This window comes from Lottia gigantea (assembly GCF_000327385.1).
Source record: "Lottia gigantea unplaced genomic scaffold LOTGIsca_46, whole genome shotgun sequence".
NCBI lineage: Eukaryota > Metazoa > Mollusca > Gastropoda > Lottiidae > Lottia > Lottia gigantea.
This window is the reverse complement of record NW_008709614.1, coordinates 396,236-423,224: the sequence shown is the minus strand read 5'-3', so window position 1 is coordinate 423,224 and position 26,989 is coordinate 396,236. Positions and strand designations below refer to the sequence as shown.

Below are 26,989 nucleotides of genomic sequence, written 5' to 3'. Positions count from 1 at the left end.
AAAGATTTTTACTTTCAGACATTTCAGTTGCCATTTTTTCTAGAAGGTGGGTGACGTTATAGGCACGCAGTAGAGGGACACAACTCTTGCAAGTTATGACCAATTTTATTTATTGAACTTGTCTTGTTTCGTTTTATATATTTATGTATTTTGTATTACGGTTCTGATCGCTTGTACTTGGTGTTTTTTTTTATTCCAGATTTTACCATAAAACTATAGTTTCGATTTCCCTAACAGGTCCAAATTTAAATAAAAAGAAAATCATCCAGTAGGCCTTAACGACTTGGAATGGATTCAGAAAAGTAGTTTTGATCAAAAAACCCACCACTCGAGCAGCTTCTCGCATTTTGATGCAAAGCCTGTCTATTGTTACAAAACTATACGTAACGATCAAGATCAATACATTCGATGCCTCTTAAAAATGTTTCGCACACACATAAAACATCCAAGTCTAAAAATTTAAAAACATTTTCTCGTAAAAGATAATTAAAAGAGACCTGATCACGTGACCACCCATTTACATTCCATTATAGTCGCACATTATCAATTTCATTTCACCTTCTTCTGACTCTATTTTCACAGTATAATCTTGTTCCTTACCTACCATTTTAATAATGTTCTTAAGGTTCGAGCTCGAATATCACTAAGAATATCACTTTTTAAACTAGACTTTGCCTTCATGATTGCGTTCGTCTTGTGATTGGACAGTAGCAATGATCTGCGTTATTCTGTGATCACCTTCTGAAACGTGGAGCGGTAACGTATCTTCATATACAACATACTTTGTCGAGAATTCAAAACGGATGATAGTTCAACAAATCTGAAAGAAGATAGCTTGCCAGGCGAGGTAATATACACCCACTGGCAGCTTTGATTTTGAATAAAAATATTTAGCAGTACAGTAACAATCACTAGTATGAAATATTCAACCTTCAGACATACACTTCTTTTGAACTTGTTGAGGCGATACTGCATAATAATATCAGAAATTTGTCAAGAATTGGGCCTTCTAGACTGTTTACAGGCTAAAAATTGAACGCGTTTTCAAGAACAAGGGCCATAACTCATACTAAATATTTTTCAATTTTTCTGATATTCGATAGGTTTTATCCTTGGGTGATTACAAACACTCACACCAAGTTTCGTCAAAATCCGTCAAGAATTGTTCCTTCTGGAGTGTTTACGAACAAAAATTGAACGCGTTTTCAAGAACAAGGACAATAACTCATACTAATTATTTTTTAGATCTTTCTGGTTTTGAATAGGGTTCATCCTTTTGTCATCAAAATCCCTCAAGAATTGCACCTTCTAGAGTTAACCACAACATACTGACATATTTGGAAGCCCTAGACAAGGGAAAACATTGCATCCGTCATTCGATATCTCATCAATATTTATATAATTTAACATATTTTAAAGATAAATATGTGAAATAGTTAATTATCACTATGGTAGATTTACAATATTTTATTAATGAAAATGATAAAGTGTAATACTAATAAATACAATTATATCACAATATACATAAAACTTTACACAACAAATTAAAATAACATTTAAAAGCTAACATGTGTAAATTGATGTCAAATTCCTTCAAGAGTTCCAGCTGCTGGTCATTTTGACTTTCGTAATACACAATGAAACTAACCAAATTTGAACAATAACACTGCAACTGATCCAGTAACAATATCCTGTTATAACCAGCGGCACAATTAATAACCTGTTATAACCAACGGCAGTGGCTCAGAAACATTTACCATGATACTACCAATGACACAGTTTATATAAATAGGCAGATACCACAACTGGAAGGTAAATACTAATGGCCCAGTAACAATACCCAGGTATCACCAGTGCCCCAGTAACAATAATCTGGTACATGAAGTTTGTATATTGACTTAATCACATCAATTTCGTATCCACAAAATATTTTTACTGTTAAAATGGTGCTCAATATAGCAATAGTGTAGAGAGATCAAACAAAATTTAGATCAACATTAATAACTTAAATGTGTATAAATAATTTGCTGAGTTCATTTCGTTGTTCGAATTTTACGAAACACACGAGTTACACAATGAAAATTAACCAGATTTGAACAATAACACTGCAACTTGACCCGAATAAAAGTAGATGAAGTTTTTCGTTTCATGGGTGACGTACGATCCAAAATTTCGTCCTACGATACAGTGCCATGTTGGGTTGTATTTTTTGTCGAATTCTTTCTTTACGAAGGCTGCGATATCTTTTTCTACGTTGAATTTCTCTAAAGCTTGTGACGTCACATCGATAGCGTCCTGTTGCATATCTTCTGCCATATCAGCATTTTTAATAACAGCCTTTGTGTTAGACATTGTGGTTCTGAAAAATTCAGATAAGTTATTTTTTGTAATGGCGAACTTAAATAAATTATTGGAAGAAGTAAGAGAAAATATGAAAAGAAGTTTACATATACGGCCGAGGTAATAGATCTAGACGCAGCCCAATAGAGGTGATTGTAGCATTGTCCATAGTTAATAGTTAATAGTTAATAGTTGCAGTCTGAAACTAAATAGCTCATTAACTGGCCCATGAAATCATGAAAACTTTCCATCGTTGCCATAGAAAAATAGAGTTTGGGACAAATTCAAATTGGTATTGGCTCTTGCACTATCGTTCCTACTGGAGCGTATTTACATTATATTTTTTTTAAATACAGACAAAACAAAGGAAATGGGTCCAACGTTTAAAACAAGAGTAAATAAAAGATATAAATATGATAAATTACCCGTTGATGTGTGATCAGAAAAATCCTTCCTATGTCCACATGTAGTTGAAATCGAATTGAATATGACTACTCCTGAGAACTGCAAGCTTATATCATTAAAGGACGTTGTCAAGAGAAACAATATCCCACCTTACGACAGTGGTTTCTATCAGTTAATCTGATTACTCGTTTTAAATGATTGTTTTTACCGAAATCAACAACAGAATAACTAAGGTAAATAAAGCGTTGGCGTACCTAGTGATAAATCTAATTCTTTCGACACCCAAATCATTTTTGAAAATAAGTGCGGATTTTATCCATCTTTGGACAGTTTTATTTAAATGAACACGAAACCATTTTGTAGTTCTGCTAGATGAAAACACCTTAAACAATGCATTATTTCTTATTTATACGCGAACACTTTTTCTTCAGTGTCAAAATCTTGTATGCTTCTTATGCAATGTTTCCTCTCTTTCAAGGAAATGTAAAGAGGTTTTCTTAACTTGTTATGTGTATGGGGGACACTGATGGCATCAAATTTTAATCCGATGTCGACCTCATTGATATCGAAGGGCCAGTTAGTAATAAAGAATATTTGGAGATTAGTGACGACATCAACACTTAAACTATAATAAAAGAATTTATCAATCCCTTTAAATGGTTGGATGTACATGTACGTATTTTAGAGTTTGGTCCACAGCGTTCCTGTCAGTTTCTGTTCTTTAAGTTACAGTTATATGATGTATATGTTGGATATTTTCTTGGTGGACATTGTATGTTTTCGCGACGTCTTTGGTCTTGTGGCAAACCATACAGAGTCAATGTAAGACATATTTCATCTTACATTCCATCGCCTAGAACCCAGAACCCCTAAAAACCTAAACAGAAAGACACAAGTCTTTTTAGATTTTAACGAAATTTTTAATTAATTATTTAAATTATTTCACTATTCATTTATAATGAACTCTGTTAGCGGTGACTAAATATTCCGTTTGCTTTCCTGGTAAGTGTTTGACTATAAAAATAGCTTAATGGTTTTGATTTAATCACATTCACATCTCCTATATCATCTGACAAGTCGAGTTCCACTTGAATTCATAGCTCCGTGTATAGTTATTGCTAATGACATAAAATACCCATCTGACAACTGACTGGTGGAAACAGTAAAGTTGAAAAGTGATAAATAGGCAATAATTAGCGTATAGAATCGAGGAGAGGAATTGCCAACCAGGGCCTTAAAAGGTGACAAAAGGTCGTAATGTTAATTGTTCATTTAAGTTAATTCTAATCAACATATCACACCAAAGCCTTAAAATAATTTATCATAGGCACAAATTCCTTATATCCATTTAACGTTCAGAGTTGTCTGAAATTAGAAAATGCGAAAATTATTGCGATGGTGATTGCCAAACGGAGTCAGTTTTGAAAAGTTTTGAAACTGAAGCTTTCTGTTAATATAGGTTCATATAGTTACAGGAATGCAAAACTTTGGTTTATTTGACAACGTATTTCTGACATTATTGTTGTTGTGTTGTGGTTTTGTTGTTATTGTTGTGGAATCTAACTAAAGTTTTACCTCCAACCATAACTGAAAGAGGAAACATTTCTTGAATACAATAACACTTTTAACAAGGGTACATCAGCTGGTAGTTGGTTTTGATGAACACTCTATTTAACGTATAACGAACAAACAGCCTTTCTGTCAATTTTTACCAAACCCTCAATTAATACTCGAATAGATATCACCTTATAGATAGTTTTACAATGAGGTTTACAGTACTGCAGTGTTTGTACGTGCACAATTTTATCCGCATGCTTGTTTGCAAGAGTACAAGACGTTCCATGTTCGGCAATATTACAATCATATTTTTGATTTAACAATACCAACCTATCCTTTTCAAAATACATCAATTTACAGTGGTGTTATGTAAAATCTGCTAGAGTTACATCACGGATTTTACGCTAAAATGCATTCCATATTTTTATTGTTCATTTTAATCAACTAATAAGATCGATGTTTTAAAGTCAAGAGGCTATAGCCTTCGTATTTGTTCATTAACATCAAAAGTTTGATACCCACAATCCTTCCAAAATAAAACAAAAGTTCGGCTACATTTAAGAAAAAATTCAAATTCTAAATAGGCTCTGTGAACTTTGATTCTAACACCTACCATTATATCAACCTAATTTCACTTGTTCACAGTTGTTTCATATAGTTAGTGAATCGTTATTCAATCTGAATATGTTTTGTGGTTTCATATAGTTAGTGAATCGTTATTCAATCTGAATATGTTTTGTGGTTTCATATAGTTAGTGAATCGTTATTCAATCTGAATATGTTTTGTGGTTTCATATAGTTAGTATATCGTTATTTAATCTGAATATGTTTTGTGGTTTCATATAGTTACTGAATCGTTATTCAATCGTTATTCAATCTGAATATGTGTTGTTGTTTCATATAGTTAGTGAATCGTTATTCAATCTGAATATGTTTTGTGGTTTCATATAGTTAGTGAATCGTTATTCAATCTGAATATGTTTTGTGGTTTCATATAGTTAGTGAATCGTTATTCAATCTGAATATGTGTTGTTGTTTCATATAGTTAGTGAATCGTTATTCAATCTGAATATGTGTTGTGGTTTCATATAGTTAGTGAATCGTTATTCAATCTGAATATGTTTTGTGGTTTCATATAGTTAGTGATTCGTTATTTAATCTGAATATGTTTTGTGGTTTCATATAGTTAGTGATTCGTTATTCAATCTGAATATGTTTTGTGGTTTCATATAGTTAGTGATTCGTTATTCAATCTGAATATGTTTTGTGGTTTCATATAGTTAGTGATTCGTTATTCAATCTGAATATGTTTTGTGGTTTCATATAGTTAGTGAATCGTTATTCAATCTGAATATATTTTGTGGTTTCATATAGTTAGTGAATATTTATTCAATCCGAATATGTTTTGTGGTTTCATATAGTTATTCAATCGTTATTCAATCTGAATATCTTTTGTGGTTTCATATAGTTAGTGAATCTTTGAAAGAAAGAAAGAAATCTTCGTGGATAAATTTAAAAGCTGGTGGGAATAGATTTTTGTTTGTTACTAAAATCTTGAGTATTTTAAGTTTTAACAATACTATGACCTGTGTCTGTAAAAGTAATTAAATGTTATATGATTCTTGGTGTTTAAAACTGTGGACTAACAGCATGTGGTGGTCATAGACTTGTACATGATTAGTTGTTAATGACACTATTACAGATCAAACGTTTCTCGTGGTGAGCAATTTCTCCTGTTTGTGTGTAGGACTGAGTTGAGATATTATTTCTTTATGAGAGAACAGACAAAATGCTAATTCATTCTATTTTCACTACCAAAATCGCGTTACGTGCATTCTATGCCTTCCTGGATTAAAACATTTTTCAGGGAGAAGGTCCTGGCCCCTCCACCGCGACCCTCTAAAATCCAACACTAATCATTTTTTTAAAGATTTTATAGTGATACTTGATCATGAATAAAAAATAAATATATTTTCATGTAATTTGAAACATTGTAATTAATTCAGTTTGGATTTTTTTGAATATTCGCATTTTAATTGCATGATTATATAGCGCCTTTTTACATTACAATACCAATAGCTTTACATTATTATACATTATTTATACAGTATACAGTATGAATATAAACACAAATACTTGAAAAACGTAGTTAACCAATATTGGGTAGGATTTCACGCGTAACCGGGTCTGATTTTAGATGATCGGTTAATCGTCAATTCAATTAGAAGTTGAAAGAAGGCATTTTGACAAAAATATTCGTCACTTGATTAATCTTTAAACTTTTCTTTTCTCTAGTAGTCCTAAATAAACGTCTAAACTTGTGTTGTTTGTTGATTGAATAATTGAGAGGTTTATCGTGAAGAGGTACCAATTATCATAACGCGTGTTGCCAGAATAACGTTGACTTTTGTGGTCAAGATTATAGAGCCTGAGCCCAATAATTTGCGAGATACCGGTCCAAACTAGGTACTCAAAGTTGCAAAGGTGCTACATGTTACTATATATAGATTCTTCTTTACGCTTTTAACTGTCACTACATTTATACAGCTTACGCTAATGTGCAGATAAAAGGTGTAAGTCTAAAGACAGATTTAATAAAATCTTCACCCCAAGCCATTTGACCTAAAAACAATGACCTTGATCATGAAATGATTCGCGACTGGTCTGTCTTTTTTTTATTAAGAATGTTAAAGCAATGACGGTTAGACGAGTACGCATCGTGTTTCGGGTTTCGCCAACATATTGTACATCGCAGTGGTAGACTTAACGCTAAATAGTCTTAAAATTTCTGACTTATTTTCTTTTGAATTTCCTACGATGACTATTCATATTGATGCTTCTTATGTCACAAGAAGACCGAATGGTCATGGAGCAAATGAACAACGAGTTCAAACTAGACTCAATAGGATAGCACCATTGCTTTCTAAGACACCCAGACGGTCACTGCCTAACAACGAATCCCAGAGCACAACTATGCTTACCACCCAAAGAAACCCAATCAAATACGGGGTGTGTTCGATTCATCCGCCAAGCACCAAGAAGTGTCTTTGAACGACCTGGCGAACAACCTTATTTGTGTACTTTTACGTTTTAGGACGGAAATGGTTGTTGTCACCACAGACGTACAGTACAGCATATTATGTTCCACTTCTTCATCGTCAGAGAGAACCAACGACCATCATTCGTCACTAGGGACGTCTATGTCGATGATTGATTGACTTCGTGTTCTACTCCAAAAGAAGCAATCCAACACATGAAAGACACACAATACGGCAAACAGTCAGAAGTTATGCCAGTCTTTCCTGCGACCGATCTAGCCTCAAGGATCAAGATCTACACTCAGGCGAAAAACCGCTTCAGCGAAGTCTGTTCTCATTTGGGATGTCAACGCCGACCAATTTCTCTTTGAGTTGTCATCCGTAGAGGCATCTTATCAGCGATCAACAGCATATTCGGTCCACTTGGGTTTCTATCTCCCGTAATTATTTACGCAAGATTCTTCTGAGAGACATTATGTCAGAAACCGTAGATTGGGACCAACCCGTATACGACGACACACCCGTCAAATGGGAATCATGGAAAAACTCTCTTGATCCACTTAAAGGCCTGAGAATTCATCGACCCTATGTTCCCAACTGCGCAAATGCACTTCCAAAGAGCTACGCGTATGCCGCTGTTGTGTTTCTACGCACAAGAAATGTCCAAATAAACCTTCATGTCGGATTCGTCCTTGAATTAGCACAATTTGTCATAGAACAACTGGACATTCAAATAGGCGGAGTCAAATTCTATACCGACAGTAAGGCAGTTATTGGATACATAAACAATTCCACTGGGAGATTCTCAGACCAGTGACTTGTTTAACCGGGTTGGCAATTATTTAAATCTACCTCACAGGACACGAATACCTATGATCTCGTGATGCCTGATGAAGACTGTGAGGTCCGCGTAGCAACGACAATGGTAGACTCTTTCAAAGGGACTCCACCTGGACTTGGATCTGCTAGATTCGAACGCTTTTCGACCTGGAACAGCCTGACTGATGGAATTAATCTTCTTCACCAAGTAGCCCGCCGACACAGAGACCAGGCATCTCGACTGAATATCAAGCATAGAAGACTTGATTCTCAGAACATTGCAAGAAAAACTCTTTGGAAAAGAAATCGAGTTTTCCAAGATGAACAAACAATTTTCCAGAAAAAAAACACGTCTGAGACCAATATAGGACATCTATATTCAAAGAGTTGGTGGTTGTTTAGGAAATTCTACAGAGAAACAGGACATAATTAAGGCCATAGTTGTACCTGAAAACAGCCAAGTTGCATCCCTACCAATTAGACACTACCATGAGACGATGAAGCACCAGGGTCGCCATATCACCGAAGGTGCCGTTAGATCAGCGGAGTATTGGATTACTTCTTGCAAACGTTTATTATCCAGTATCATACATAACTGCGTTACGTGCAGAAAGCTGAGAAGGGAAACACAACAACAAATCATTGCCGACTTACCCACAGATCGAGTAGAACTAGGTCCACCTTTTACAAATGTGGGTTTTTACGTTTTTGGACCTTGGAGTCTTCTAACAAGAAAGACACGAGGTGGTTCAGCACAACTCAAAGCGCTGGCTGGACAGTCTTGTTCACCTGCCTCGTGACAAGAGCAGTGTACATCGAGGTTATGGAAAAAATCACTTCAAAAAACGCCGTTAAAGTTTGAAACTCAGCTTCTTGGTTTTCTCATTTTTCCTTGGCCTGTTGCACCGGTCGGTTACACAAATTGCCTCTCGGGGCAGGATAATTCTAGAATATCTCTCGCCGGTACTTTCTGATAATTGAGTCTCAAAGTTCACGTTTGAGTTATTGTCATAAAGTGTCAAATTACGTACAGCTATTATAGTTTTCAGAGGACGAATTGAAAGAATTTCTTCTATAATCTTTACACCTCATCACAATATATATTTATTAATTTGAAATGACATGCAAATCAAATGTTTGGAAAATCAAGTATGACAACACCGATGAATTATGTTCCCTTCCATTCCGCCATTACCTGAAAAATCCCACCTGAGAACTTTCACATAGATGGCTTATCGAAAAGGGTTGATATAAATCATTCCCGATAATTCAATGGAGGCCGCCATTTGCATTCACTATCCTTTTACACCAACTGTGATTCTTGATTGAATAAATTGGATGGTGACGTATGGTCTGCGAAGTGAGGTTATTAATCTCTGATGATTAGAATATGGGATTGTGAAAGCAACGGGCAGATATGGATAATATCTATCATTGCTAAAGGAACATGGGGGACGTCCAAGGATGATCTTCTTCATTATTGCGATCAGGAGCAGACATGAAGAAGTTATAAAGTCCATTTAGAGCGACTTTCAAATCACAGATAAAAAAAAACATTTAGAATTGCCAAGAGCTTGATTTGGATCGTATATCCTAGTTGATTGTAGTTTTAGTAACCGATCTGCAAAGAAGACATTCTGGATTCTAGACATCGGACTTAGAGAGAAATGCCTTGCAGTTAATTGTTTTAATTTGTGAAACTAAGATATGATCACGAGCACGGGCTACGGACTGTCATGAAAAGAGTTTGTAACTTGTTCGAGATAAAACTTTTTCGCGTCAAATGACATTCTACACATCCTTGCACCGACAACAGCGAGGGAACACATTGCAAAACCTGTTTGTCAACCCATATGGCCAACATATACTACTAAAGATCGTACAATATTCCAGAATGATTCGGTGTCTTCCCGAAATTCGTACCCTCATACATAATATGTATAAACATGGTAATTTTATATTGTATACATTGATAATAATACACGTGGCCTCTCCATATACTATAACCCTTTTATATTATAACTTTATCTCACTGATAGTAAACAGTCAGCAGTCTACACCACATAACTCAGGTGAACGTTTGCCACGAGAGGTATTTTACAAGGTGAACTAACAAACGGAGGTATGGCTGACAGCAGTGCACCACAACGCAACGTAGTCGTTGCTATTGATGGCAGTAAACATGCGGATTATGCATTAGATTGTAAGTTGTTATTTATCTTTTTGCATGAGTGTATGCTATTAACATTTTCTTAATGTAAAAACGCTGTTGTTATCATATAAACCTAAAGTACACGTAGGCTACATGTAGTGGATTTGAATTTTTAGAAAACCCTTCTTATTTGAAAGTATCATAACCTCATAAATGTGACACCTATTACTATTATAAAATGAGAAGGGAAGGTCATGTACTATTCTAGGCTACCAATGGATTTTTACAATGTGACTATGCACATTGATGTCATTAACATGGATGGATGGTTGACTGAATTAATGGTATACTGAATACGACCCACTTCCCCTTGGTCAAATGTGATAATGACATTTTTGTATATGACCATGAGGAAATTCTAATTGTTCCACAGAGAAAGAGCTGTTTCTCCTTTTTTTTAACCTTTGGCATTTAAAATTTACCTTTAAGCAAAATATTTGACAGATTGAACAACGACGTAAGCCTACTCAACCTAATTCTATAAGCCGATAAGCCCTTGATGTACATTGGTGTAGATAACAGTTGGGGGTTGGGTTATTCTAGATTTTGAACCATTTTTTTAACTGTATGTACCCTAATGCTTTTTTGCTGTTCTAATATGTTGTTTACGCTGTGTTAATGATAAGACACGAACCTTAACTGATAAAATATTGTTAATGAAATCATACGGGTTACGATAAGAAAAATATGAAAAAACATAATCAGTATGGTTTAAAAAGGGTCGATACACCGTCTTGCTAAAAATATCACAAACAATAATACTTCCAGTTGATAAAGGTCAAAGTTCATCATTAGGTGAACAGTAAGTAATCTATACCAAAAGGGCGAAAGGTTTTTGACGTAAAGCTGAGATCTCATTTCTGAACAGAATGATTTTTTTTCATGTACATAACAATCTTAAGACTGAAATGGTACATAATGTATTAAGGCTACATTGTCACCAAACCCATTTGAAACCACGTCAAGTGTGACCATTTTGCAAGTTAATTGAAATATTTGTTGTTAAAGTAATTATTGTGATAAAAAATTGATGTTGAATACCAGTGCATATTTTTAAGACGATCAGACTGAAATTATTTTACCAGCTGTTTCTCAAATTTATCAGATTATATTTTACAATTCTGTTTAAAGATCGGATATATATGAAAATGATTCTTGGTTTTTCTAGTCTTGGCATAATGTATCGGAGACTCCTTAGTTACAATTTACACCATTCCGAATCCTTGATTTGACTTGTGTTTTCTGCTCTAGAAGCATTTAGTAATGATCATAATCCTTTCAAGCCTTCTGTGAGGATGATTATCAGATTAGTGCAAAAAAAAAAAAGGCTGTCGTGATACACGTACTTTATGAAAATACTTTCAAGACATGATGATGTATACAGACTTTCACTTAAATCCAAATGTTATTCTGGAAGTTAACACAAATTGATTACAATGTATTATGAAGTCACGAAATCCGTGTCTTTAAGATAAACGTCTTTTAATCGTTTTTGATAATGAAATTACATTCTTACATTCATTTCATTGTGAGAAAATATGTCCATTCATACTAGTTCCTGTACACCTACACAATAGAAAATACCACAATTGGCTTTTTTTTACCGTTTATTGAATGTGTTGTTCGTATTTGTTAAAACAGAGAAGCATCTTGAAAAACTTGAAGTTTCAATCGTAGCCTATGTTTTATACTGATAAATCACGTTTAATTGTAACCTAGATATTAGAGACATTTTTTAATAGCTGGCTTCTTGCATTGAATTTTTTTTTTACCAGATCTAAGGTTTGATCTAGTCCTGTAAATTTTAATTTCTTTAAATGTCTCCCTTGCAGTATCTTGGCTTATATTAATTTTGGATGGTATTAAAAGTTACCTCGCATCTCTTTTTGTATTTTTCTGAAGGATACTAGCTTAATTTTCCAAATCTTTCATTACAGTAGACTGTGATCTGTTATACCCATTTAATAAGTCCTCATTATTCCGCTGACAAACATGGGTATGGACAAGGATCAGCTGGTCCTCGAGAAGTTATTCGGTCCTCTTTTCCTTCGCTTTGTAAGATTTGATAAGGTTTGTTGGTTGGTAGGTAACAATTTCACGTCTACTATCAGCAGATGCTGTAAATCTCAGTAGGACTTCCATAGAATTAATATGGTTAAGGTGTATCATCTATTATAACCAATCTTCTATGATACCGATACCCCATCAGGTACCATGTATCTTCTATTCATGTTATTCAGCAAGATGGAGTAATCTTGGCATACCTCTGTTTGACATTTAATGAAGGTAATATTACTACAGCTGGTGTTGTATTCTCAGTTTCTACATTAAAATGCTAGAATAGTAACAGATGGATGGTGGCGAAATCAATTAAAGTAGACAAAAGATAAATATACTTTCTTTTTGAAATGAAAGTATCCTGATTTTATTAGGTGTAAACTCAATTTCTATTGAGGATTAAAAGCTAGTTATTCTTAGAGGTCACATTTTATATTCTGATTCCCTCTCCCCTCCACTTGTTAATGTCTTATCTTTCTACGTAGGGAAGGAATTACCCGTGTGCTCCGCTTAGCAATTCCGTGGTCCCCGCTTCTCCAAATAATTTATAGGAACGTCACTGTTTGATACGAACCTATATTATGTTAGATATCACTGGTGATAGTAAACCTATATCAGATGTGTTTTGTATTTCTATCACTATGATAAAACCACTCATCATCTCAATCACCAACAGACTCAATTATTTATCTGGCTTCACGACTTCCATGTTACAGACAAATAACGTAAAGCAAAACCTTGTTCCGCTTCTTTCAAACGTCAGATATTGTAGCATGTTCTATCCAAAGTGATAGTTTGTAAGACTTCCAGTATTGATTGCACTGGGAGACAAGAATATAATGTATGTATGATATGTGAAATATAAAAGAAAGTAAATTGGTATAGAAGAAAAACAATTATAGTGGATATACATTAAACAAGGACCCATACACATCAGGCTTTTAGCTTAAAGTAGATGTTACTTCTGATAAAACTCAATTATGTTCAACAAAGAGATCTTACCCAAGCATTTTCACAAATAACACGATGTAGGCCTATTGTGGTCGAAAATTTTTTTAAAGGAATAGATCGTCTTAGAATGAACATCACATTTTAATTTCGCTAAAACTTGGCCAATACCAGTATATATCCATCAGTGGGGTTACCTGATGTCCTAACTATACATCCAAACCCCTTTATAATCCGAAAATCCACAACAAGTAATTACGCTGAATATATCCAGTAGGCGATTTTCAAATTGTGAGTCTTGGAAAGCCGTTGTAATCATAAGTGGAAGCATATTCCTTAAGCAACGTTACATGATAATGATGATCTGTTGCTCTCACAATCCTATATTCTTGTCATTAATTTTGATTAGTAGAGAGTTTACTTCTCCTTCAAACAAATTATTGCGATAAAAGCGTTTGAATAACCAGACACAAAATTTTAGTAACAAATTCGCTTTCTGATAAGTCTCAAAGTTCACGGTTGAGTTTCTTTGTCATATAGGGTCAATTTTCAAACAGCTATTATAGGCCTATAAAATAGTTTTCAGAAGACGAATGAAAAGAATAATGAACGAAATCTTTGAAAATTGCTTAAGATGGACGGAAGTGTTAGAATGCTCTGAGGTTTTTTTGTAAACATTATGTAAACGTGTTTGGAACTTTCTGTCAAGATGGTTTATCGAAAAGGTGGTTGGTGGGCAACCGCAACATTTAAATGGAAGCCGTCATTTGCAATCACCATCCTTTTACACCAAATATTACAAGATTCCCGATTGGATAAACTTAATAGTGACGTATGGTTTGCTAAGGGAGGTTATTAGTCTCTAATGACGGGAATATGGGATTGTTCAAGCAACGTTTAATCGGGAAAACAAACCGAGACCCCGTGTGCTACAGGCTGTGCACGTTAAAGATCCCTCGACAGTTGGAAATCGAAAAAGATCAGGCTAAAGCCGCTGTCCTGGCAAAATCTGCCTCCTTGCACCCTGCATGGCGTTGCCCGTCTTGATTAGCCCACATGGTGCTAGGACGTAAAACTCCATTCAATTAACAAGGATCAATTAAAAATTAATGTGATAGAAAAAATCCCACAAACATTTTCATAGCGATTAAATTATTTGTTTTTCAATTCATCTGTTGCATTCCACAGGGGAAATCAGGATAATCAAAATTGCCAAGCCATTCACTATAGCCATGTAGCAAATAAATGTTAAAGGGATACTACATCTTTTAATTTTGCTCAAATTTGGCCAATAACAGTATATATCCATCAGTGAACTTACCTGGTGTCCTAACCAAACAAAATCACTCTATAATCCGATATATCCACAAAATCAAGTAATTAATTATAAAACACTTAATACATCCATTAAGCGATTTTCAAATCGTAAAATCCGGTGTAATTTTCAAGGGGAAGTAACTCTCAAGTGAGGTTTCCCGCGTCCTTGAGCTCTACTCTTGAATTGACCTCGACATTGTCATATTTTGAAGACGGAATAATGATGCCTCGTAGGAGATTAAGCGACTCCGCGAAAAAGAAATTCATATAATTTAGAATGAATACTCCACCAATGGCACAATTTTCAACGAATAATCATTGCCAAATTTTGTTTGTATACACCGGAAGATGATTGTTTCCTGTTTTAGCGTTGATTACCCAGACACTTTTTTCTCAAACTGGACGGACTTGTCGCTTGCTCACTTTTTTTTAAAATTATGATTATAGTTTTATTGTCGATTTTCCAAACTTGATAAAGTGTGGGATGCATACTTATTTAACCAATAGTCACAATTAAACACAAATATTAGCCACAACACGAGTGTATTCTAAGACATATTATCACTTTAATATCATGATTAAAAATATAATTTGGTTGACTTATTATGTCCATATTATTAGTATTTCTTTCATTAATTTTGGTATTTTTTTGTTTTTTTGTGAGCCACTTTGTCTTAGAATTTCGGTTGTTTCCGCTTCTTAGTTCAAAAAAAGGAACAGGTTTTGGAAATTGAGAATTTCCAATTTTTGACCTTGACCTTTGTTGACCTTGACCTTTGTAGGATCAAACGTCATTGGCATTGGCTATCTATTTGTACTTTCATATTTGCTGTCCTATGTCAACTTCCGGTTTTATAGTCGTTTGCAATTTGAAATTTTGGCATTGGCTATCTATTTGTACTTTCATATTTGCTGTCCTATGTCAACTTCCGGTTTTATAGTCGTGTGCAATTTGAAATTTTGATGACGTATATCTCTTGATCTTGACCTTTTTAGACTTTCTCTTTTACAAGATCAAAGGTCATTGACCTTGGCTATCTGCTGATACTTTCATTTGTGAGGTCTGACGTCTACTTCCGGTATTAGAATCTTCTAAAAAATGAAAATTTCTCAACTTTAGACTGTTCTTGCGCTTGATCTAATTATCATGGAAGGATGATTTTTTCGGGGTCTTTTGCAATTTGCTACATTTGCAAAGTCCCACTCTGTGCCACGAGTGGCTCTAGTTTTTATTTTTTTTTATTTTTTTTTTTATAATTTTCATGTTATAATTTCACCGGGCAAAATTGTAAAGAGGCCTTTAGCCTAATTTTCACCCTTGTCATTAAAGATTTTATTTTATTATTTATTAATATTAATTATAATGTATTACATCGTTGAGTTCGACCTTGCAGGGTCGTAACTATATAAAGTCAAATGAGGTAATGCCTCATACGGAATTCTACAATGAAGGAATTTTAAAAATATAAACATCAACTAGATATACATCATTTTTAGATATTTGCCTCATAAATAAAAGTTACGGCCCTGCTTTGGTAATTATCAAATTATTGGCATTGACGTTACAGTTTGTGGCAAGACATGTGGTGAATGCCAGAATATCCTAGGTGGTGATGTTTGACAAACTTGAAATATTCACTCTTTCTTATTTCTTTGATTTTCAGTGTGATCCACAATTAGACAATGTGATATCAAAAGCCAATATTGTTTATAATAATAGTTAACAAAGATGATATACTAAGACAAAGAAAAATAGGCAAGAGTATTTATGACATTATTGAGATCGATAGGACAAAATAGCTTTGGTGATCACGCAGCAGCTATGTATAGCATCTGAACACTGTCTCCTTCCTCGAACCCAGGCCAAAATCACTGTTCTCTTCTTCACTTTTCTGCACTATATTGACATAACAATATCATCAAAATGTAAATAAATTATGGTTGTATATTTGAATGTTAAATTGATTGGTAACGGATTAGTATAAGCTTCGGCTTGTTTCTGAAACCATTGCTCATATCATGTAATTATCCATTGTAAATCATGAATAAATATTGTTTAAAAAAAAAAAAAAAAAAAAAAATTGGTTTTAAAACAAAGGACAGAACAAGAAGTAAACAAGATGTCTTAATTCATTTTTTTACATTTGAAGAATAAAATAAATGACTTTATATGTTGTGGTCATTCGTTATTCTAGTATAGATGCATACTTTGAGATTAGTATGTCCACACACTAGGCATATCCTATAACAAGGTTGACCTATTCCTACTTATATTGTTCAATATTTCTTTTCGACTAGACTAGCCGAAGGGCTATATTTATCACCATTATATATGTTTTTTGGTAAGATCTTCAGTGTGAACTAATCCACGTTAGAATTCACTAATAACAAACTATTTTTGCTGTAATTCTATTGAAAAACATAGCTTTTATAAAATTATAATTTCACCAAGGAGTGTACAAAATTTTTTAAGATAGAATTATCTATACTTTCATGATAAAATAATGATAAAAAATGTAGAATATCTACAAGCGTTAGATTTAATGTTTTAAAGAACACTTGCTTCCAGTTATTACTCTGGAAAAAAGCTTTCTCTGAAGTTACAACCTTGTTTATAACGAATTTTCAATTATTGTATTCTTTGAAGGAGATAAGACATTAAGATGTTAATATCATAACACATTGCCTCTCCAAACCATAGATAAGACCTAACTTTATCTTCAATAGGTTCTTCTTGAGATCTGGGAGTTTTCACAAATTCTTCTACAATTGTTAACGAGTGATTGCAATCGTTTGATTAAAATAACATTGATATGGAATATGGCTTCTGTTAACCTCCTTAAAGTTTTATGTGTTAAAATTGGATTTGTTGTTGACAAACTAGTTTAAATAAAACTATGATTACTGAACAAAAATGATGCAAGAAAATTATATACAAGAACACAAAATTATAATAAAATTATGTACATTGACCCCAAAACAGTTTAATCCTGCAATACTAAAGTAAATGACTTAAAAATGACCCAAAAGTCAATGCACCAAGACTTGTACAAGCATTTTATATTCCCGGGTTGTTCTAAAGTCTAACGTTTAGCGCAGATAAAGATTCTAATTAACGTCGTTGACATAGTAACATGGATGTTTATTGTAATGTGAATTAATTACTGTTGTTCAAAAAGTGCTGTGAAAACGTGGTCTATTGTTCTCTATGGAATGGTACTATATTATTTATGATCATAATAAAGGGAAATGTGAAATTCCACGAGATGAGGTTAAGAAAGATAATTGATTGTGAGTAAAAAAAAATGGTTTATTCCATTAAACATTATGGTGGACTGTGATAAATTTTCTATATTTCATTAGTCAGAAACGTTCTTAACGGATTGACCAGATTACATATTAAAAATTACCACAGGTACATGTGGGCAGGATAGCCATTGATGAAGCATTTGAGATTTTGATACTCGAAATGGTTCGCCAAAACAGTTAAAATCGCCAATACAGTCGTGACCTTTTCAAAGTAGCATCTGTCACAATCTATACTAGAGTGTCAGCAGGTTTCGGACTTATATTGACGTACCTATAAGATCGATAGTTAACGATAAAGTAATAATCTATATTCTAGAAGTTGAGATAATGTTGGTTTTTAGTGTAGATGTAACTATTGATTATATTGAGTGTTGTATATCTTGTTTATCATCATTGCATTAGTGAGAGTGGTTGTAACAACAATATATAATTGGAATTACGAAAGCATAGGCCGAGTTGTTAGTGTAGACTTGTGATGTGTTGCTATTTATCATTGCCAGTTGAATTCTAATATATCTTCTCTTTAAAACTATTCCTTTGAGGTCACCTTGACCTTGACTTTCAGACAACCATCTGATAGACCAAAATATATTTGCCATTGCATAACGAAATTTCTCGATAAGTGAAGCTACAATTTCAAATACAACTATTGTATCTGGAGTAGGCAATTTGATTGGAGACTAACCGTACATTTAGTTTCAAAATATACTCAGACAGAGGACATTGTCTTTAAAGATGTATAGAGAACAAATGTTTCTGTACTTATCACTATATTCCACAAGATTTGTCAGATAGCAAACTGCCTCCAGTTTAATGTCAATAGTACGTGAAAGAATTACAATTTGGCAGTAAATAATACACTGGATAACGCGAGAATTTTAAAATTTACTAACAAGTGCTGAGATTTACTCAAATTTACACCAGATTTAATTACTTCAGTGTTATAGATCTATTTCATCATCTCGCATTAAATAAATATTTAAATATTATTCATAGTTATTTTAATTAACGTTTATTCAATACACAATCTACCAGTATTCATAATTTTTTATGTCTAGATGAATTGAGTTTCACCTTTCACTCATCTTCACAATGTCAAGCTATCACAATTTTCATCTTATACCTTATACAATAGCTAATATTCTTGTACCACGGAAGTTTGTAAATGCAGCGATTTAATTCATTGTTCAATCAATCAAAGGGCTCGAAAGAGACTTTAATCAACACGCCATAATGTTAAGTCAAATCGCTGCATATACCGTGATACATGAATAGCGTCTATTGCAATCAAAGTTTAAGTCCGTAATAGCTTGACATTATGAAGATGCCTTTCACTATCTTTCATTTATTGTTAATAGTAAATCGACATAAAATGTAATATATATGTTCGCTACGACGGTTTTACATTACAAAATTGAAACACGTCCTTCATTAAATTCAATCAAACTAACAAAGTTTTACATAAATGTCGTAGATATTGGGACAAAGATTTCCATCATAAGTATCTAAAACATAACAGTTGAAGGTTTTATAATTTAACAGCTCTGTTTCCACATAGAAATACGCTCAAAACATAGCAGCATTTAGTTTTTTAGGTAGATAGGTCAGAAATGTGCTTTAAACTGAAAAACTTAAAGAAACGGTAAAGTATACCAAATTACTGAAGTATGTATCTCAATATATAAGGTTAAAGAGAGAATGATGGTTTGATTGAAGATTACCAGGTGTATCATGTCTGTTAAAATGTTATTTATCTCACACCTATATTTTACATACTACTTACAGTATTAGTTTAGTTATATTCTACTCTCTTGTCGATAAATACAATTTGGTATACCTACTTTAAGTATATACACAATTCGAAAAAGGTAATATATATAATTTACTATTCACAATGAAATAGAAAGGGGATTACTGAAGAACAGTTAACCGTTTTCGTTTTCAAATGCATGATAAAAAAAAGTGCTAGAGAATTATTAACAATGGAAGACGACGATGCATAATATTGATAAAATTATCTACAGAATGATTGGAACTATAAGAAGTGGGGAGATAATAAGGTGCTCGTGGGTTGAATGAATGAATGAATGAATGAATGAATGAAGAAGAAATAAAGATAAAGGAATATTATCCGATTAACAATATGAATAATTTTGGCTTGCAACCAACAATATCACTGACATAATTGTATACAACATGAACATTATAACAGTTTCTACAGGTTTTATAATACATATTCCTATTAGACATTACTGTTTATTTAATTTACATACTGTCAGGTTCTTATTAATCTTCCACCTCTCTTATACCATTTTTTCACATGTTTTTTTTAATTTTTGTATACGTTGTTTCGATGTGTTTAATTTAGTTTTCGTTGTTGTGATCCTTTTCGTTTGGCTTTGGATGTTTCCTGAATTAAAGTGATTTAAGGTAACGAACAATTTGAATGAATACAGGCCTCTAATTATGTGTTTTAACAGCTTACGGAATATTATTTCACGGTACTTATCAATATAAATCTCATGATTCCTGATACACTTCCAATTCTCAGTTGTTCATACACAAAATAGAGGCCTGTATGTTATATAATATTTAACCAATTATAATCGCTTAATTTGGCAAACCCAAGTCCATGGTATGTTGAAATGAATCGGTTAGATGTTTGCTGAAAGTGTTTTTGCATGACGAAATATTAATTTTGCATATAGATGATTGTTGTTGCCCCTGGCAATTTGCTTAATGAAAAATTTCCATTTAGTGAGATGCCAAATTTTTATTAATTTTATCACAAACGAAGTATGTTTATCACAAAAGATTGGTATGCGGGATGCGACCTAGTAGTAGAATGTTTGTTGTTGCTGGTTTGTTTTATTAATATTTTGGGGTAGGCTTCAAGCAAAGAAACAACAAGCGATATTACAGTATTGGTTTAATGTCTATTTCAGTTTATGTGAAGAATATACACAAGCATAATGACCAAGTTATATTAGCTTATGTTCCGGAACTAAATGAATTATTACAATCAACATCCTGGGAACCTTGTAAGTATTGATAAATAATCTTGTTATACTCCAGGAGAAAAGCAAATAATCTCAATACGATTCTACTAAAAGAAACATTCAGATGCTTCGGCCAAAGCTTTGAATATATATCTCTACCCACTAATTGAAAAGGAAATATTAAGACTGATCTCAGCTTAACAATTGTGATTAAATCAAACATTGATATACCTGACTTTAATTATTGACGCTGAAGGATCCAGATCACGACTCATATTATTGTTTCGTATTAATATGTCTGATACCATGATTTCAGTAGGGACTGCCATTAACACGTGCGTGTAATAGGTTGTTAAATTTATATTTTCAGAAAGTAGGATTATTACTATACTGTAGTTTTATTTCTTTTCTTTTCATACTTCGGAATTTGTAATGACCAAAATTGACACACTTGATAGTACCAATTACCAATTCTTAATACAAAATAAGACAATGATTCGAAGTTTCAAAAATAATCTGATCAATGTAGTTATAAATAATAATTCGTCTGGTATAAGATATTGTTTATACATTTTTAATTATCATCATTACACAGCGAAAACGTAATCAGTATTACATAACTAACAATGCCTTACATGAGACAATTTAATTATAGCTTCAAATGCTCTTCATGTTTCTTCAGATGACAGATTTGGGTCAATGTTCACATGGATGCCGATTTTCATAGAAGTCTGTTGGCATATAGGAGGTGAAGCGGGCGGTAATATCAAACCCATTCCAATACAATAGCTTTTCAATTTTACTTCAAGTGAAATTCTTGTTCTTGCAGCTGTTTACAAATTTGAAAGAACTGTACTAGAGTCAGCTCTCCAATCAGAAGAAAAACGAATACATGAAGATTTAGAAAAATTTGCTACTAAGTTAAAGGAATATAAGGTGAGTTAAAGGATTTATTTTCTAATCTTCATGCAAGGAATTTGAATTTTATCTTCTAAGGGGGCATTTTCAACAGCACAATTTGTTATCATTATATATTTTCAAAATTCATGTCATACTGTCAAGGCCGTGCACTGACGTACCCTCACATTCTATAGCACTCTGATATTCTTGGCTTTACTATGTTTACAAGAATTCAGAAATCAGAAGTCATGGTCCTGCACTCACCCACAGACCTTCACATATGATCATTGATTTATTATTTTCATTGATTTATTATTTATCCTTTTTCAGATAGGTGGTAAAGTAAGAAGTATTGTAGCAAAAAACGCTGGAGAAGGAATTGTTAAAGCAATTGAAGAGGAAAATGCGGATTTAGCAGTTGTTGGTTGTCGTGGTATGGGTAAAATACGAAGAACATTCATGGGTAGCGTCAGTGATTATGTTGTTCATCATTCTCACGTGCCAGTTTTGGTTGTTCGACATGATGACGATAAACACCACAAAGATAAACATCACGATAAGCATAAAGATAACCATAAAGAGGATAAACACAAAGAAGATAAACATAAAGACGATAAACATAAAGACACCAAGAAAGATGATAAGAATGATAAACATAAAGACTAACCTGAGCCCAAAATGGACAAAATATTCCCGCCTTGGTGATCCTTCTTACCATGAACATTTTGCCCAGGCCTCAGTGCTTTCGACAAGGTTTTGAGACTATGGCTATGATTGGCAAAATATCTTAACTTTAGTTAATTCTTATTTAATTTTTTCAATATATATATTTTTATTATCTACTTTAAGGTTCAAAAAGTATTTATTATATTGAATAATACGAGGTCGTTCATGTCCTCGAGGACTCAGTGGAAAATGTGGATAAGGTTTTATTTTGTTTTAATGTGGTTTGTAATGTTTGGGCACTGTATATCCATTCAATTATTAAATCGTTTAGAATTTGTTGTTTAGGTATTTGTTTTTTTTCTTCACACCTTCAGATTTGGTGTTTGTTCATTCCTGTTCATTAAATAATAAGAAAAGATATAACAAGTGTTACCCTGAAAAGATTGCTAGTGAAATTGATGCCAATTCTTTATAATATTTATACAAACAGTAATGTATACATGTGTGGCGCATCTGTTATTATGTTATATTGTCGATATTGCTTGACGATACAACTGTTCTGTCCATACCTAATGATCTCTGAAGTACTAAATATGCTGACTGGATATAGTCTGACAATATCTTATAATTTCTTTAAGTGATTAATACGATTTTTACCACAATGTGACATGTCAATTGAAGAGAACAAAGTAACCTGTATACTCGAATTCTATTATATTTGAAACACGAAAAAATATATTCCCACTACATTGATTTTGTGCACAAATAATGCCTATATTATGATCAGGTCAGTAGCCAGACTTGATTGTTCGGAGGGACAAGTAATATTTCTCACCCCCGTCCTTGTCCCCCTGTAGTAACTGGCCTGGTTATTACCTTTTGACTGAACCTGTTATATAAAAAGAACTGTTGGGTAACGCTGTAGACATATGTCTTTATAGCGTATTAATGTTATGTTGTAAAATCCACGTCAATTCCATGTTTACATAATAAACGTTGATTTGCTTTATTTACTTTTTTGAAAATTATTTTGGGACTGTCCACACATGCAAATTAAGTTTTGCCAGGAACACTAGTCTACTGGCTATTTGATGCCACTAAATATTTGCCCTTTTCCTCAGAGACTGACAACAATACAGTTTGGTCGTATAGTTGTAATACTCTTTGCATTGCTGTCACTCTCTAAAATAGGGGACATTTAAATTGTGTATAATTTGGGGCATTTGTGTCCTTGACACATTAAGCGATTTACATAAAGGTACTTTGTGATGTATCAATAATTCAACACTTGTCTCAGTGTCAGTTAATTAAGACTATGATCTCGAGTGTTCCCAAACATTTGAATGCGATTTTTGTAACAATATGGTGACTATTCTCGTTGTTATAAATGTAACAATATGGTGACTATTCTCGTTGTTATAAATGTAACAATATGGTGACTATTCTCGTTGTTATAAATGTAACAATATGGTGACTATTCTCGTTGTTATAAATGTGACAATATGGTGACTATTCTCGTTGTTATAAATGTAACAATATGGTGACTATTCTCGTTGTTATAAATGTAACAATATGGTGACTATTCTTGTTGTTATAAATATGACAATATGGTGACTATTCTCGTTGTTATAAATGTACAACAATATGGTGACTATTCTCGTTGTTATAAATGTAACAATATGGTGACTATTCTTGTTGTTATAAATATGACAATATGGTGACTATTCTCGTTGTTATAAATGTAACAATATGGTGAATATTCTCGTTGTTATAAATGTAACAATATGGTGACTATTCTTGTTGTTATAAATATGACAATATGGTGACTATTCTCGTTGTTATAAATGTACAACAATATGGTGACTATTCTCGTTGTTATAAATGTGACAATATGGTGACTATTCTCGTTGTTATAAATGTACAACAATATGGTGACTATTCTCGATGTTATAAATGTAACAATGTGCTGACAAATCCCTTTGCAATTAAGTTAACCAATTTCTCTGTGACAAATGTATCAATGTCCGTGATGATTATACATAGTAACCGACAAATTGTTATAATTTCTCTTACTTTTGTACAAAACAATGTTATACATAAAACAATAGCATAGCGTTTTCTACTTGTAGTTTATATTAAGGAAGTACGTAGAGAGAATGACCACGTTGTATTGGCTTATGTTCCTGAATTGAATGAATTGGTACATGCTTCAACATGGGAGGCCTGTAAGTATTTTCAAAGGATGGTATAGAACATTATTTAGAAACATTAAAAATGAGTTTCTTTTTCTCTGAGTCTCAAATTAAGCAAACTATTCGAATTATTTTTGTTCTAATGAATTATAATGTAATCATATCCTTATGTTTTAACCAATTTTAAATATCCATGTACAGTCTGGATAAACAAAAAATACTTTCTGACATTTCTTGATTGGTCACTCATTGGAATTCTACTGGCAATTCTTTTCTAATTTAGCCAATTATGAATTAATTATGTGAGACGAACTGGTATTTTTCCAATTGAAAAGAAACCCTCTACTTTCTATTTATATAATATAAGTATTAGCATTTTCATTTTCATAAATGAAAATTAGGGAACCCATCTTGAAGTCACAAGAAGTGAACATAAATTTTACATTGAAGCATTATTGATGATATGATAATCCTGGTAATTAATGAAATGATATTTTCGGTCCTGGTAATAGGAAAGTAAAATGTGGTTGAGGCAGTTAAAATTTGAGCTAAAACAACCTAAAAACTTCTCTGACTTAAGATTTATCTTTTTATAGCTGTATACAGATTTGAGAGAACGATTTTAGAGTCGTCATTACAAGAACAAGAGAAACGAATCAGAGAAGATTTAGAGACTTTTGCTGCCAAATTGAAGGAATATAGTGTAAGGTCTATAAGGAATTAACTTGCCAATATTTTTAACAGTATATGATCCCTATGTAATTTATTTTCTACCATGCTTATAGGCTAGTTTGCATGACAAGTAGAATTTAAATTAACTTTTAGCATATGATATCTTAGTGAAGTCTATTTTCTGCTATTCTCTAGAATTCATTTTCTTAATTTTACTCTTGTGAATTAAACTAGAGCTGTAATTATTTTCTAGTCAGGCTTCAAGTCTCCACAAGAGGTATTGTCATTACATTGAATTTGAATACATCATTTTTTCTGTAAGCTAATTTTACTATCGTGGCAAAATTTATTTCAATGAACACTAAATGACTTTTACCCCACGTTTCTTTATAAAATTCTACCAACAAAACAAAAAACTATATTGTCTCGTATTTCAGATCGGTGGTAAGGTAAGGAGTATAGTGGCAAAAAATGCAGGAGAGGGCATTATTAAGGCAGTTGAAGAAGAAAAGGCAGAGTTAGTGGTTGTTGGTAGTCGTGGTAAAGGTACTCTGAGAAGAACATTCATGGGTAGTGTCAGTGATTATGTTGTACATCACGCTGATGTCCCAGTTCTGGTGGTCCGACACGAAGATGATAAACACCATCACCATAAACATAAAGAATAAACATCAACCCCCTTTGAACAAATTTGATGACCCACTTTCAATCTGAAGATTTGCACTACAACATTTGCAGTCATAACGTCTTTGGACGCACATTTGGGTCTGACTCCATCATTGGAAAGCAGAGTCTTCAAATAAAACATTCCTTAATATTCTATTTTTTATATGCATCATTTTAATATATCCATTTTAATGACTAACATTTATTATCGTATAATAAGATTTGATTTGAATATCTTGAAATATGAAGATGTGATATAGTAGCATTGTAATAATTACCCCCGATTATATTAGATTTTATCCCCTAATTATATTGGTTAAAATTCCTAATGGCCACAGTTGAGATAAATTCAAATTAATATGCGTACTTCAATTTGTGCGTGTTTAGTGTATATGTAAATGTAAGAATATTTGTTTTTAAATGGAGATTTTTATATATTTGTATTTATGTTATAGAATTAAATAAATCAGATTAAATAACGATTCCAGTTCTTATTAGTGTAAAGAGTAAAAAGGTATGGCTTACTAAACTATTAAACGTCTCTCTTTCTTCAGGGATTCTGCCTCTTGAAAATTAACTTTCCACGAGTTACCGATGTAAAAGACACAGGGCCGTATGCTGCGCTCGAACTTAACGCTAAGTCAGACTTCGGGTAAAGTCAGACTTTGTAAAGTTTCGCCTGAGCACGACTTTGTAGCTTATTCATTTCGGTATGCATGGCTTCAACTTAAATTTATCTTTGCTAAGTTTAACTTCTTCTATGTATGTACGGAAAACCAACGATAACTCAAAGAATTATGATTTAATTTCTAATATATTTATTAATAAAAAAAGCGATTGATACATATTTTAACTAAAATTTTGATCGGACACTTACGGACAGCAAGAATT

General features: G+C 33.0%; 3 protein-coding genes across 3 annotated transcripts; 2 read left to right on the top strand and 1 right to left on the bottom strand.

Moving 5' to 3' along the window:
• Window positions 1–1,451: 1,451 nt before the first annotated feature.
• Window positions 1,452–2,817, bottom strand: LOTGIDRAFT_218332 (hypothetical protein). Its single transcript, XM_009061102.1, has 2 exons — window positions 2,766–2,817; window positions 1,452–2,359 (listed from the first exon to the last, which is right to left on the bottom strand). The coding sequence occupies exon 2, from the start codon at window positions 2,350–2,352 to the stop codon at window positions 2,083–2,085; it is 270 nt and encodes an 89-aa protein (XP_009059350.1). The 5' UTR covers window positions 2,353–2,359; window positions 2,766–2,817; the 3' UTR covers window positions 1,452–2,082.
• An 18,013-nt stretch (window positions 2,818–20,830) lies between these two features.
• On the top strand, window positions 20,831–22,568 carry LOTGIDRAFT_164562 (hypothetical protein; the record flags this gene model as incomplete). Its single annotated transcript, XM_009061101.1, has 5 exons — window positions 20,831–20,864; window positions 20,949–21,044; window positions 21,685–21,762; window positions 21,832–21,938; window positions 22,233–22,568. 5 exons carry the CDS (start codon window positions 20,831–20,833, stop codon window positions 22,566–22,568), a joined length of 651 nt encoding a protein of 216 aa, XP_009059349.1.
• A 1,819-nt stretch (window positions 22,569–24,387) lies between these two features.
• On the top strand, window positions 24,388–26,579 carry LOTGIDRAFT_234012 (hypothetical protein; the record flags this gene model as incomplete). The annotated part of the gene is made up of 4 exons (XM_009061100.1): window positions 24,388–24,523; window positions 24,698–24,793; window positions 25,357–25,463; window positions 25,870–26,579. 4 exons carry the CDS (start codon window positions 24,388–24,390, stop codon window positions 26,098–26,100), a joined length of 570 nt encoding a protein of 189 aa, XP_009059348.1. The 3' UTR covers window positions 26,101–26,579.
• Window positions 26,580–26,989: the final 410 nt, after the last annotated feature.

Bases quoted from the DNA above. Each gene is read 5' to 3' on its own strand.
- LOTGIDRAFT_218332 (XM_009061102.1), bottom strand. From the start codon at position 2,352: ATGTCTAACACAAAGGCTGTTATTAAAAATGCTGATATGGCAGAAGAT.